We start from the raw sequence: 16,282 nt of genomic DNA, 5'->3' as shown, positions 1-16,282 counted from the left end.
GGCTTATCATAACTTTGAGAGAAAATAAGTTGAAAGAGAATTAATCTAGAATTCAGAAACTACAGAGACAGCTACTATTTCTGAAGTATATTTAAAATAAATAAAAAAAATAATAAAAAAATCTACTCAAGAATGATTATTTTACTGGTCCAGTTCTGGAGATTAATTAACTGATTGAAGGATTTGATCTCGGTGGATCTTTAAAGGCAATACATGGACTGATTTTAAGGTGTTTTGTCGTCATTTTTGTTTTTGAAGCTTAATAATTGCATAACCTTGTTTTGTATGTTATGAATGATTACATGAGCCCCATTTATATAATGGATCATTTTGTAGTCTTAATAGTTTAATTTACTCCATATTTTTGAATGTGGTTGCCCTCAGCTGATAATCAAAGCCATCAATAACTGTTCAGTTGTGAATATTCGCTCGTGCCCAAACCTGCCAGTGAGAAACACACTGCGAGTGCCTTTAGCTGTAATGCAATCCGCAGATCTCAGTAATAGCAGATTGAAGCCTGATGCAAATATCCTTGCTCTCCGCTGACCCCTCTGTCAGATTCACCAAAGCCAAATGCTTTCTACAGCGCTCTCCTCTTCGCCTGAGCACCGTTTTCTCGTACTCTACTGTATGGGCACTTGGCAAGCGGACGGTGCTCTATCCGTGGGCGACGAGAGATGTTAGCACAGCTGATTTCTCAGCTCTGCATTTTGCAGTGTGCTGGTGTGAATTACCACCCTGGGATGCTTGAATGGTTAATAAGACTCCCATGAATCACACAGCAAACCTGCAACAAACTCCCCCTGTTCTTCCAATTGAGAGGTTTTGTCACGGTAGCCAAACAAATCATATTTGTGTTATATGAAGATAACTAAACCGTCATCTTCCCCCCTCCGTGGAAGGAGAGATGGATTGCCCCCAGGGTGGATGTGAATAGGCAGTGTAATGTCATGGTAATAAGTGCAGCTTGATTCTAGGCCTGCGCTTTGTATTTTTAAGTAGTGTTTTAGCATCTTTAAGGCCTGTAGAGCTTTTAATGGTTAATATCTAGCAGCCATGGTGGGGAGGAATATCGATTTTTCCGTTCATTGTATGCATTGTATGTATTTTTGGGTGTTATGTATTGTTGTGTATATGTATGTGTGTGTGGTTGATCTCTGGCCTCTGATTCACTCACAAACTCTCTCTGGAGTGTTTTCCTCAGGCTGTTCTCTCATCATATAGATATATTTCCCCATCCTTTCCACCATCTACTCTATCTCTTTCTTTCTACTCTTGTTTGCCTTAACTGTCCATTGCCTCGTTTAATTGAGAAGGCATTGGACGTTGATTTAAAGGTTTCATCTGTGTTTGGTTATTGTGTTTTAATTTAATCCTGCTGCTGAATATGAGAATCCATTATAAAAAGAAAGAAGCAACTACTATGATATAACATCCAGAATCCACACCAGACCTATAACGATACAGAGAAACGAGATAATTGCAATCACTTTCAGAACGATTGTTTTTCCAGCTGAGGAGCGATTTAAAGACTTTGACCCCAATCAGTATCAATCCTGCTATCACAAGCTTATGTTTGAGATGATGTATAAGACACAATGTTTGCAGAAAACACAAATCAAGGGAAACATCACTGTATATCTGTATGGGAAATGTATATCATAATTTATGTATTCTTATTTATTTATTGCTAGGTTTAGAGTTCATTTACAACTTCAAATAACCATAAGTTTACAGTAGTTTGTGTTAAAACTAGAAACTTTTATTAAGAAATCAATTTAGGGTTTGTTTATTTATTGTCTGTTTGTTTGTGAGGTTTAGAGTTAATTTACAGCTACAACTAACCCTAAATTAACAGTAATTTGCACTAATGCCCAGTCCACATGGAGACGCGTTTCGCTGTATACCCATATATTTTGTAACGTATAGGTATTTCGTCCACACGAATCCGGTGTTTTGGGAGAGTTGAAACTGATATTTTTTTGAAACCAGGTCCCAGAGTGAATAAATCTGAAACACTGCACTTGTGTTTTCGCGTGGACAGTGAATCCGTATATTTTCTGAATGATGACATCATCAGCCCACGTCTCACCCCTAGTCAGACACCGCTACGTCACGTAACAGCAACAAAAACATGACTAAACACTGAACGATTTTTATTTTGTTTTAAATTAACTAACATTAACACAGATTAATAAATGTATTGTTCCATGTTCATTTGTATTCCACGCGCAAGGTTTATGCGCATAGTCCAAGTCTTCTTCTCTGGCATGTATACGGTACTACATCGTTTTGTGGTTTTGTGTAGACGCAGATATTTCTTGAAACAAGGAAAAAAAAAAAGATCGGATGGGTAAAGCTCTGGCATCGTGTGGACGTAGCCTGAGACTAGAAACATTTATAAAAAAATAAATTGAGTCACTTTTATTTATTTATTGAAGAGCTGCATTAGCAGGCATTTTGGAAAACCAACACTCAGCATCCTTACATTTCAGTTTTAGTTAGTTGTTAGTTTATCTATTTTTGACTGTGGATTAAAGCTGTCATTTTGAAGAAGGTTAGCTCCTCTTTAATGAATCGTTCTGTTCTGGGGTGGCGTTGTATTTGCTCTCAGTGACTGAGACTGCTCTCAATAGCAAGTGAGTTGTTGATTAGCTCCATAAGCTACGATCCTCTGATGGGCCTGTCAGCTTGTGTCAGCTTCCCTATTCGTATTCTGATTTAACGTTCCCGGTTTGCTCTCTTCTTGCATTGTTTGCCAGGTTCGGTTAGCATTCTGTCAGCCAACCGCATCCTATTGACTTCTCAGATCTGCAATGTAAATGATGTTTTGCAAGTTTAAGGTTTTAATTGTGTGGCAACTTTTAAGACTTTGTTGGTTTGGGGCTTGAGGCAGCAATGCGACGTACGTTTACACCCATTTAACTCCAACACCCCCCTTCCCTTTTCTCCTCTCCAGCCCTGACACCACATGGAGGAACGAGGGCAATATAAACTGTTATTGTTAAAAATGTTTGTTTGCAAAGAACTTTCATCTCGAATGGCGGCCCACCCTCTTCAGCGTTTTCAACCCCAGCCTGGGCTGCGCTTTCATGTGCCGTCCCTTGACGATTCCAGCCTTTTGTATTCACTGCACAATTAATATTCACGTCTTTCTTGCTGCTTTCCTCATGCCAGGAGCACAATAAAGAAACAACGTCACTAACTTTTTCTGCATACTTCTCATTTGAACGCCAAACGCTTTTCACATGGAAAGTGAGCAGCGAAAACTGTTGATCTTTTAAACGTGGGGGTCATGTCAGATCCTGTCGCCAATTAGCTTCACTGAGCAGTTGCTATTTATTTATTTAGTTTGTTTTGTTGTGTTCGACCGTAACGATCAATGTAATTTATTTTGATGGTTGTCATTCAGCTGTGATATGAACTATTTATTTTTTCAGCTAATGCGTTTGCTTGTTTGTTTTTCTTTTCTGTGTATGCAGGTCAATCAGATTCAGAAGACCGTGATCGACCCTTTGAAAAAGTGAGTGCCCTTTTTGCTCTTTATTGAAACATTTTAAAGCAGGTTCTGCTGCAAAAACTAGTAAACTGGCTATTTAGAAAAATTTAGGCTTTAGACTATTTAACAGACGAAAAGGATGCTCCACCCAGTATACATACTTAAACAATTTCTTTCAGATTAAAATGAACAAAGATTTTTTTTTTAATAATCCGTCCCTGTGAGTCTGTTTAATGCAAGTGAATGGAGGCCACAATATTGAAGCTCCGAAAATCACATACAGCCATCATGATGGTAATCCATAAGACTTGAGTGAATTGAAGAATTTCTATTACACTGCGGTTCAAAAGTTTGGGATCAGTAAGATAAAAAAAGCCTTGCTCATCAAGGCTGCGTTTATTTGATAAAAAATAACAGGAAAAACACCCCAGTAATATCGTGATAATATTATTTACATTTAGAATAGCCAATTTCTATGTTAATATAATTTGAAATATAATGTATTTCTGTGGTGGCAAAGCTGAAATTCTGATCAAATAAATGCAGCCTTGGTGAGCAGTGCTGTCAAAAAAAAAATAAATAAAAAACTGTCAAAATTAAAGTTACGCTTCTGACATTTATCTGCCAAACAGGAAAACTTTTCCTTTTTACCAGTAATTGGTAAAAAAAAAAAAAAAAAAAAAAAAAAAGCTAAATATCAGCAAATGTTATATATTAGCCGTGGCGATAAATGGGTCAACTGCTAGATTATGCATAACACACTGCAGAAGTGCAGAGGAATGTTTCTTCTTACATGAGCGTCACATAGCTCAAAGTGCAGTTAAACTTGAGAAAGCATTAAAAATTTACATATTCTAATATATAATATTCTATTCTAGGGAAACAAAAGAAATCGAAGACAGTTGACAGTAGCCATTGACATCCATTTATATATATATATATATATATAAATATATATATATATATATATATATATATATATATATGTGTATGTGTGTATATATATATATATATATATATAGACACACATATATATACACATATATCCATATACACACACATATATATATATATATATATATATATATATATATATATATATATATATATATATATAGATATAGATATATATGTGTGTATATGGATGTCAATGGCTATACACTTACAATACATTTTTTTTTTTCAGTGGTCAAAGTCAATAGCTACCATCAACTATTTGGTTACCAGCATTCTTCAAAATACCTTCTTTTGTGGTTGTTTGGAGTAAATGATGACTACATTTAAATTTTTGGATGAACTATCCCTTTAAGTAATTTGTGTCTTGTGTGAAATTGATGTAAAAGTCACCTGTTCTTTAATTTGGATAAGTATGCTGCTAATGTAGGAAATAGACAGTGCGGTAGCTCAGGATTAGGAGCAGAGCTGCTTTAGCGGTCTCTTTCAATTATTTTATTTTTATTTTTTAATGAAAAGAATAAATAAATGATGTTGACCTTCAAATATTTTCCTACTGAGGCATCATCTTCTACTGGACATCTGTCCTGGATTTGATTATGCCTTTTTGAATCACCGTTCATTAACAGTCCATGTATGTGTGATCTGAAGATAGTTATGAATGCTGGCTGGAATTGTGTTATTGTCTTTAAACACCTGGAATCAATCTGCGTGTCCTCGCCGGAATAAATCTGTGTGCTATTCTATTTCAGTCGGAACTGATCTGTTTATTGCATAACAGATCTACAGCCAGGCTGCTGCAATTAATGAATATGTGGAAGGTGTGGAAGGTAATGACTCTTTCACGTCCCCAGACTTCCTCTCAGCTGCGCGCTTTAAAAGAGCAGAGCGTTATATGAGAACTGCTCTGATGGCTGCAGGTCTGTCCTGAATGAAAGAGTGCGTCTGGAGGAAAGTTTATTTGGCTGCCCGCCCCTCCACTCCTCTCTCGCCCCCATGAGCACTATTCCATGCCTCTATCCTCTCGTGGGACGGGCCGGAACAGGAAGCAGGCCTTATTGAGCGACTAGGAAGAGGAGAGGGAGCAGAGACACTCCTAACAAACGCCCTGTGTGTGTGTGTGTGTGTGTGTGTGTGTGTGTTTGAGGATTCTTTGAGTGACTACTTACTCCACTTTCGTCCTGAAGGATGTGCTGATTTGTGTTCAGTTATATAAGAAATAATTATATTTGTTTTTTTATTACTTTACCCTTGACCACAAAGAGGATTTGGTCAGCTCTGGTGAAGCCGTACAGTTGACGTTTGTGAAGAAAGACAGCGAGTCAGAGGAAGATAGATAGAAAGTATGTTCTGGTGGGGTGTGTGTTGCAGCCGTGTGTGTGTGTGTGTGTGTGTGTGTGTGTGTGTGTTTGGTGGCAGGATGGAATGGTTCTCATTTCCGCTGGCTGGTGGGTGTGTGGCGGACGTGTGTGTAGGCTCTTACTGTGGCCTCAAGCCCAGAAACACACACACACACACACACACACACACTCTCTCTCTCATGTACACACAAATACTACGAGCACAGTTGAAGCTTTAAACAGCAGAGTAAATCTTGCTCAGCACACACACACTTTTGCACACACACATGCAAACTTACAGCTGACCACTTCTCTTCCACATGGTAACAAATATGACTGTAGATATTGAACCGATATTGAACACTGATTACTGCGTGAATCTCACAATCTTGAAATATGTAGATCAAATTTAACATCAAAATTAAAAGAAAAAATAAATAATTCTAATATGCTCAATTTGGTGCTCAATTATCATAAATGATTATTGGTGTTCAATTATTAATAATGCTTCTTATCAATGTTGAACCTTTTTTTTTTGTTTTGTGGAAACTGTCATAATTTTTTCATGATTCTTTATAAATTATGAATAGAAAGTTCAAAAGAGCAGCATTTATTTGAAATAAAAATGTCAGCAAATCAGTATATTAGAATGATTTCTGAAGATCATGTGACACTGATGACTGATTCACCATCACAATAATAAATTACATTAATTGTAATATTTCACACTTTTGCTGATTTTGCTGTGTTGATCAAATAAAAACATGATCAAATAAATACAGGTTCGTTTAAAAAAAAAAGAAATTCAAAAATATTAAACAAATATAAAAGTTTTTAATTAAAATATATATATATATATATATATATATATATATATATATATATATATATATACAGTATACAGTACAGGCCAAAAGTTTGGAAAGATTACTATTTTTAATGTTTTTGAAAGAAGTTTCTTCTGCTCATCAAGCCTGCATTTATTTGATCAAAAATACAGAAAAAAATTTAATATTGTGAAATATTATTACAACTTAAAATAATAGTTTTCTATTTGAATATACTTAAAAAAATAATTTATTCCTGTGATGCAAAGCTGAATTTTCAGCATCATTACTCCAGCCTTCAGTGTCACATGTAACATCCAGTCTATCACATGATCATTTAAAAATCATTCTAATATTCTGATTTATTATAAGTGTTGGAAACAGTTCTGCTGTCAAATATATTTGATCAATAAAAGGTTAAAAAGAACTGCATTTATTCAAAATAAAATAAAAATTCTAATAATATATATTCTAATAATATATTTTCTTTACTATCACTTTTTATCAATTTAACACATCCTTGCTGAATAAAAGTATTGATTTTATTATTTTTTTAAAGAAAGAAAAAAGAATTACTGATCCCAAATTACTGACCAGTAGTGTATATTATTACAAAATATTTATATTTTAAAAACATAGCTGCTTCTTCTTTTTTTTTTACTTTTTATTCATCAAAGTATCCTAAAAAAGTATCACATGTTCTGAAAAAATATTAAGCAGCAGAACTGTTTCCAACTTTGATAATGAATCATCATATTAGAATGATTTCTAAAGGATCATGTGATAATGATCCTACAAATTCAGCTTTGCATCACTGAAATAAATGATAATTTAAAGTATAATAAATTTAAAAACAATTATTTTAAATTGTAATAATATATCACAATATTACATTTTTTTTTCTGTATTTTTGATCAAATAAATGCAGGCTTGATGAGCAGAAGAAACTTCTTTCAAAAACATAAAAAATAGTAATGTTTCCTAATGGTCTGTACTGTGTGTGTGTGTGTGTGTGTGTATATATATATATTATTTGAAGAATTATGCATCTAGGCAATATTTGTTGCACTGCTTTGAATGGAGAAAAAAAGAAGATTAAGAACATTATTGTATAAAAAAGGATAATGGGATAATGTTGCTATGTGCCAAAAAAAAAAAGTTAATGATCCAAAAAATATTTTCTTTATGCAAAATATAATTTGTCAGTGAAAGATCACCTGGGCATGTTTTTGTGAGCATCACCCACAAATATTTCATAGCTTCGACTCTTTCAAAGTTAGTATGCATACATATCAAGCATGCTGGAAATCTCATGTTTAGCTTTAAACAAAACGGCTTTCTTTTAGCCTCGCCTCCAGTGAGATCCTTAAAACACACCGGCTTTGTTTTCTGCTGCACCGCAACACATTTAATCAGCCGTAAGCCAAGATACCATGAAAGACAAGATTCCATTAGTGCATGAATAGCTCAACGTTTCTCGTTGTTCTCCAAGTGTTCATCAGTGGAAATATATTTATAATGTGATCCTTCTGAAAAGCTGTTGAAACTCTAATGGCTTCAGACAGATGTCGGCTCTCTTAATGTGATAACTCCTTTCTAAACCAGGTGAGTGCATGCCTTTGAGTGTGTGTTTTGTCTGCGTTAACAGAAGTCAGCAACAGTTTTGAATCGTGCGAGTAGCACTCCATTATATCTGCTGGCCGATATGCATTAGGGGGAGGTTGTTTTGAGTTGGTTCATTGAAGTTTTCGTTGATCAAGATGGAATGTTGTTTTTCTGATATGTGTCATGGCTAGATATCTTACTGATAGTGATGACTGTCTTAGATAACACCACTAACTATTGGTCATATGTAAAGCTTTATTCAAATCCCCAACAGTCAGCTTTAGGTGCTTCACTCGTCCTGCAGTGTGCTACAGACATGGATGAATCCTCAAATCATCAAGAGAGATACCTCTTGAAGAGAGATGCTAGTCCTTTTTGAATACTTTAAGTGATCGGACTTAAGGGATAATAATTCACCCAAATATTTAAATTGTCATAATTTACTCACCCTCATGCTTCAAACCTGCATGATTTACTGTACTTTCTTGTGTTGATCAAAAACAGTGTTTGTTTTTAAGATTGTTAGAGCTGTTTTTCTGTGTACATGGACCCTATTGACTTTCACTGCACAGAAAACAGCAGACACCGATGCAAAGAACACAAAAACAAAACACAGAAGCAAGCAACTCAAAAAAAAAAAAAATATATATATATATATATATAACAGAACACCTAAAACAAAACAAAAACTGATCAAAACAACTCAACAAAAAACAACACCAAAAACTAAACAAATCATCAAAACAAAAAACAATGCAAAAATATTAAAGGACAACACATAACAAAAGCAAAAAACAAAACACATTATAATAAGTTTCCTTTAGTTAACGTTAGTTATTGTATTAATTAACATGAACAGACAATAAACAATACATTACTGTGTTTATTCATCTTTGTTAACGTTAATTAAAATAGTTATTCATTGTTAGTTCATGCTAATTCACAGTGCATTAACTAATGTTAACAAGAACAACTTTTGATTGTAATAATGCATTAGTAAATGTTGAAATTAACATTAATGCTGTAGAAGTATTGTTCATGCTTAGTTCATGTTAACTTAAGTAGTTAACTAATGTTAAAGGGTTAGTTCACCCAAAAATCATAATTATGTCATTAATAACTCACCCTCATGTCGTTCCAAACCCGTGAGACCTCAGTTTATCTTCAGAACACAGTTCAATATATTTTAGATTTAGTCCGAGAGCTCTCAGTCCCTCCATTGAAGCTGTGTGTACGGTATACTGTCCATGTCCAGAAAGGTAAGAAAAACATCATCAAAGTAGTCCATGTGACATCAGAGGGTCAGTTAGAATTTGTTGAAGCATCAAAAATACATTTTGGTCCAAAAATAACAAAAACTACAACTTTATTCAGCATTGTCTTCTCTTCCGTGTCTGTTGTGAGAGAGAGTTCAAAACAAAGCAGTTTGTGATATCCGGTTCACGAATGAATCATTCGATGTAACCGGATCTTCTTGAACCAGTTCACCAAATCAAACTGAATCGTTTTAAACGGTTCGCGTCTCCAATACGCATTAATCCACAAATGACTTGAGCTGTAAATGTTTTAAATTTGGCTGACACTCCCTCTGAGTTCAAACAAACCAATCTTCAGTTCAGTTCTCTCTTCACAGCAGTTCAGTCAGTGTACTGTTTGAGTACATGAATTACTCCGGGATATTGGTTTGTCTGAACTCAGAGGGAGTGTCAGCCACATTAAACAAGTTAACAGCTTAAGTCACTTGTGGATTAATTGGAGACGTGAACCGTTTCAAACGATTCAGTTTGATTTGGTGAACTGTTTCAAAAAGATCCGGTTACATTGAATGATTCGTTCGTGAACCGGATTTGACAAACTGCTTTTTTTGAACTCTCTCTCACAACAGACATGGAAGAGAAGACAATGCTGAATAAAGTCGAAGTTTTTGTTATTTTTGGACCAAAATGTATTTTCAATGCTTCAAAATATTCTAACTGACCCTCTGATGTCACATGGACTACTTTGATGATGTTTTTCTTACCTTTCTGGACATGGACAGTATACCGTACACACAGCTTCAATGGAGGGACTGAGAGCTCTCGGACTAAATCTAAAATATCTTAAACTGTGTTCCGAAGATAAACGGAGGTCTTACAGGTTTGGAACGACATGAGGGTGAGTTATTAATGACATAATTAGGATTTTTGGGTGAACTATCCCTTTAACTAATGAACCTTACTGTAAAGTGTTACCAATAAAACAAAAAATGACACAATAATACACCAAACAAGACAAAACAAAACAAAAAAAGAATAACACGACACAAAAATTAAATAAAACAATAATAAAAACACAATAATAAGAGAAAAAAATATGCATACAAACACAAAACAAGAAAATGGAAGAAAAAAATTTGATTTGCAGAAGAAAAGTTTTAATTAATAATGACATAATATTTATTCAATATTTTAGCCTGCACTATCCCTTTAGGATTTCCACCTTCTAGGCAATAAAATGGGTGGAACAATCCCATAAACTTACATTTGAAGGAGCAACCCAAGCCATAACTAGATACCAGAATGTATCGAGACATGGGTGGGCTCTTGTGACTTGGGCCAGTACGTAACCACCCTAGTAAACACCCTGCATTGGCAAATTCAAGCAGAGAGATGCCATACAGTGTTAAGAGAGACACAGGGCTGGTCAAAAATGCGGACCAACTTCCATTTCTGATTTTTAGAAATAGAAAACCTATAATAAAGGCTTCTGTTTTCAGGCATGACACAGCACCCAGCGTTGCACTGCACAAAACACAGTGAACTCTGTAAACTCTTGCATAGACGTACTGTAACACTGTCCCACGGACAAGAGCATGGATAGCTGCAGTGGTCACCCCGTCCAGACTCTGGTTTGGCTCACGGAGCCGTGTGTGTGCGCTGCTGCAAACAGCCGACTGCGACTTCATCCAACTGTTATTTCTGTCATTCTCTGTCAAGCGGCTACCACACCCGCAGTCAGACGAGACGGGTGTTAAATTATACAGCCTACCAGCGAGGTGGAGTGTAAGTGTGTGTGTGCAGTCAAGCGATGTTCAACCAAACATCAAGAGAGCTTTTAGACGGGACGGGCACATGATCGTGTGTTTGGGTTGGGCCGTCCTCTAGTCCGTCTGAAGAGTTCGTCTAGATTACAGCGAGTGTTTTTAGATCTCTTACTTCCAAGAACAGCACCCATAAACTGTCATTATAGCCATAGCAGGCACTAACCTGCACTGAAGCTGCTCTCAGGGACCTGGAATATTCCTTGTAACATGGTCAAGTTTTTATTTTACCAGTATAGTGTGGGTAGAAATAGATGATGCTTATGCGTATATGAAGGGTCATTACCCCAAAAATGATAAACACATGATAAAGCCATCTATTGAACAGTGTTTTGTATTTAATCTTTTCTGTTGTTTTATGTGATTGTTTGACCGCTTACGATACAGTATATGTAAATTTGATCTTACTGTCCAATATAATACATGCATCCAGCCATATCCTAGTTTTAGAATTTTATGGACAGTGTGTCTTACATTTCTGGAAAAATCATGGATTTTTATGGAGTAAATGTTTTATTTTTAATTTATTTTCATGAATTGGTCAAACAAATCACTGAACGATTTATTAGTGAATCATTCTAAATTACAATAATAATTTAAAAAAAATTATCCATCAGTAATCAAAAATGTGGAAATTCAGGACTTTTATCCATCAGTCTTTCAGTCTATAAATATTAAGTTGTTCTCTCTCTCTCTCTCTCTCTCTCTCTCTCTCATAAATTTGTTTTACATGTTAGTGGAGTTGTGTTGCTGTCATCATCACCTCTGGTTGGGTATTTATAACCTTTTTTTTTTTTTTTTTAAGGGGGAGAGAAAATCTGAGTTTGTTGTGTTTTGCTACCAAAGTGGCCATAATATAATGAATCTATTTTAGATTTAGTTTGTCATTTTAAGTTAGTATTATGTTTGTATGATGTATTAATCCAGTCGTCACACTTGACATTCGTGCCAAGAAGAGAAGAGAGATAGAGCAGAGTCGTTGGGTCAAGGTAGTGTTTTATAAATGGTGGGGCTGGGTCCTGTGACGTCGTCACTGTGATATTGTGCCGCTCCCTTCTTTACTTCCTGTGGGAAACAATTTAGGGCTTGTCTTAACAGGCCAGCTCTGCATGGTGAAGCTCTCTCTCTCTCTCTCTCTCTCTCTCTCTCTCCCCCATGTCTCTCTCTCTCTCTCTCTCTCTCTCTATATATATATCTCTCTCTCTCCCATGTCTCTCTCCTTCTCTCTCTCTCTCTCTCTCTCTCTCTCTATATATATATATCTCTCTCTCTCCCATGTCTCTCTCCTTCTCTCTCTCTCTCTCTCTCTCTCTCTCTCTCTCTCTCTCTCTCTCTCTCTCTCTCTCTCTCTCCCATGTCTCTCTCCCTCTCTCTCTCCCATGTCTCTCTCTCTCCCATGTCTCTCAATTCAATTCAATATTGCTTTATTGGCATGAATGTAAATTATACAATATTGCCAAAGCTTAGTGTGCATATATAGAAACAATTAAATAAATTATAACAAAAAAATTAACATCACAGTAATGGAACTGATTATAATAACATCTTATAATATTAAACTAACAAATTATAACATTTGTGTGAATATTTGATACCACAGTCTTTAACTTACATAGAAATACACAAACATACTAAGGATCACTGTGGTGCACAATAGGGTCAGACACACACACACACACACACACACATTCGCCTGCTGTCTCTCAGGCTGTGGCACGTCCACACGTATATCGCAGCCAGTGCTGCTGTGTGTCCCTCTCCTAATATTATCTTTATTTTTTCTGTTTCACTAATTGATGTAAAGTTCTTTATTAAGTTGGTGAATTTGTTAAAGTATAGGTCTCTTATGGAGGTGTATTTCTGACAGTGCAGGAGGAAGTGCGTCTCTGTCTCGATCTCTCCTGTCTGACAGTGAGCACACACTCTTCTCTCTCTGGGTAACCAGCTCTTTCTGTGTCTGCCCATCTCGATGGCTAGACTGTGCTCACTGAGTCTGTACTTGGTCAGGATCCGTCTCTGCTTTGTGTCTCTGACACACTGAAGATAATCTTCATATTCATAATCTGATTTTAGAGTTCGATAGAATTGCAATTTACTTTGTGTTTTAGTTTCTTGATCCCAATGTTCCAGATATGTATTTTTAGATTGTTTGCTAATTTGATTGATTTTGATGTTTGGGTGAGAAGCAGTGCTGGTCTGAGACTGGTTAGTGTTAGTAGAGTTAGTCTGGTTAGTAAGTCTCAGAACTAGCTGACTTGAGTGGAATCTTTTCAGGGTTCCATTCTTGGGTTTGTAGCGCTTTAAAATGTAGCGTTTCTATGGGACTTGATTTAAGATGCATCCAGAATTTGAGGGATCTTTTATGCATATTTATAATCAATGGGAATCAGCCTAATTCTGCCCTACATGCGTTATTGGGTGTTCTTCGTTGTAATTTTAGAATCATTTTGCAGAATTCCGTGTTTAGGGCTTCTGTTGGATGTCTGTCCCATCTAGTGTAGCTCTGATCACTGAGTGGACCCAAACCTCACTTCCATACAGCGCTATGGGCTGAATCACACTATCAAAGATTTTACACCAAATTGGAAGCGGTATTTCAATATTTTGTAATTTTTTCCTGATTGCATATAGAGCTCTTCGAGCTTTATCTTTGAGAGCATTCACTGCCGAACTGAAACTCCCCGATGCAGTGAGGATCAGGCCGAGGTAAGTGTACTGCATCGTGTGTTCTAGAGCGGTGCTTAGTAAAAGTTTATAGTATAATCCGTCGTGCCAAATAGAATCAAATGCTTTTTTGAAATCGACAAAGCATGCAAATATTTTTCCATTTTGGGTCTGTTTTACGTGTTTATTGATTAGGGTGTGTAGGGTGTAAATGTGGTCAGTCGTTCTGTGATTTGGAAGGAAGCCAATCTGACTCGGGCTCAGGACATTGTGTTCGTTAAGGAAGTTTACCATTCTATGGTTTAAAATACTGCTAAATAACTTCCCCAGATTACTGCTCACACAAATGCCTCTGAAATTATTAGGGTCCAATCTGTCTCCACTCTTGTGAATAGGGGTAATGAGTCCTCGGCTTCAGATGTCAGGAAAGCAGCCTGAACTAAGTACAATGTTGAATAATTTGAGCACAGCTGTCTGAAGCTCAGGTGTGCTGTGTTTCAGCATTTCCCCTAAAATGCTGTCAGGACCACAAGATTACTTACATTGGTCCAAATGTTTCCATCTTGTATTGGTAGATCTTGTGGTTTTGTTGTGCTCAGATTATTCCACATATCCCAGAACTGATTTTGATTTATTGAATGTTCTATTTCTTCTAAACTTTTGTTCAGATGGTGTTGCTTTTTTGTTCTAATTGTGTCTTTGTATTGTTTTAGTTTTGAACAGTATTCAGTTCTTATGTCGGTGTCGTATGGTTCTTTATGTTTCAGATTTCATAATTTTCTAAGTTGTTTTCTTAATGTTTTACAGTCTGAGTCAAACCATTTTTCATCTTTTGGTGTTTTTCTAATGAATTTGTTGCCTTTCTTTTTCAATTCACTTATATATGCTGCTTTTTGAAATATGTTATTGATTTCATTTGTAGCCAGATTAACACCATCTTTAGTTGTTTCAAATTTTTTATTCAGAAATATAGTGATTAGATTTTTCAGTTCTTCAGAATTCAGGGCATGGATGAATTTCTCTGCGCTGTCTGAAGTCCATCTGTATCTCTGCTGGACCTGGAACATTTTGCAGGTTTCCAGCTTGATTTGTTCTAGTGTGTGATTTGTTTTAATATAAATGTTAGTTTGGTTATGGTCAGAAAGTGGAGTAGGCTGTTTGACAGTGAATGCACTGAAGGAGGAGGGGTCCATGTCAGTGATGGCGTAGTCAACTACACTAGCTCCAAGAGCTGAACAACACGTGAACCTCCCTAAAGAGTCCCCTCGGATCCTGCCATTGAGGATGTACAGGCCTAAAGCTCGGCAGAGGTGCACTAACTCTGAACCAGTTTTATTTACAGTTTGGTCAAGATTATTTCTTGCTGGAAGATTTCTTGTGAGACCCAGGGAGCTCTGACCAAAGATATATTGATTGCCCTTTGGATCTATGTTATCGGGTTCAGATCCAGTTCTTGCATTAAAGTCTCCACACAGCAGCACATTTCCCTGGGCCTGGAAACGGCTGATCTCTGTGTGGATGTTGTTCAGATACTCTTCATCATGGTAAGGGGATTCTGCTGGGGGAATATAGATGGCACAGAGGTATGTGTTAGTGGTTGAAATGCCAATTAGCTTGTTTAGTTTTAGCCAGCAGTGAAATTTTCCGAGTGTGATGACAGAAATGTGTTTGGCCAGATCCTCCCTGTACCACACCAGAACTCCTCCTGAGTCTCGTCCACGATGTACTGTACTTAATTTAACTGAGGGCACAATCACTTCATAGTAGCCTGAGGGACAGTAGGTAAGAGCATCATTTCTACACCAGGTCTCGGTGAGAATTATAACATCTGCATCTTTGATATTTTTAAGAAATTTGGGGTCTGTGCTTTTAGAACCATAGGTTGAAGAAAAAAGACCCTGAATATTCCAACAACTTATATTAAATGAACGCATTAGTATTATCAAAGATAAACCTATTTCGTAAGACAGAGAGAAAATAACCTGTCACAATGTACAGTACATGCTAAACAATTTACATTAGTGCAGTTTATATATATATATATAAAGTGTGTTGTCCTTATCTGCTGAGGAGCTCTCTGCACAGGGTTTGCCGCATCTCTCTGATCTGACTCAGTTCACTGCTGGGGGCAGCGGGGGGGCGGGCTGCAGCTTCAGCATAGCTCTGTGCTCTCAGCTCTGGGGGCTTCTCTTCTCTCCATGTGTGTCTCTCTCTCTCTCCATCTCTCTCTCTCTCTCTCTCTCCCTCTCTCTTTTCTTGTAGTTTTTCTTCACTTTCACCTCTCTAGCTCATCACTTTCTTTACTAATTTGACC

The 16,282-nt window shown here is 36.5% G+C and overlaps 1 protein-coding gene across 3 annotated transcripts in view; it reads left to right on the top strand.

The window, feature by feature from the left end:
* LOC132115381 (bridging integrator 3) overlaps positions 1-16,282 on the top strand; it is a 51,796-nt gene that overhangs the window by 18,830 nt on the left and 16,684 nt on the right. For all 3 annotated transcript variants that reach the window (XM_059523830.1, XM_059523831.1, XM_059523832.1), the window contains one exon: positions 3,483-3,523. In XM_059523830.1, coding sequence (XP_059379813.1) covers positions 3,483-3,523 — 41 coding nt within the window. The remainder of the gene's footprint in view (positions 1-3,482; positions 3,524-16,282) is intronic.

This window comes from Carassius carassius, chromosome 34 (assembly GCF_963082965.1).
Source record: "Carassius carassius chromosome 34, fCarCar2.1, whole genome shotgun sequence".
Taxonomy (NCBI): Eukaryota; Metazoa; Chordata; class Actinopteri; order Cypriniformes; family Cyprinidae; genus Carassius; species Carassius carassius.
The sequence above is the reverse complement of the archived record's forward strand: the minus strand, read 5'-3'. Positions and strand labels throughout refer to the sequence as shown.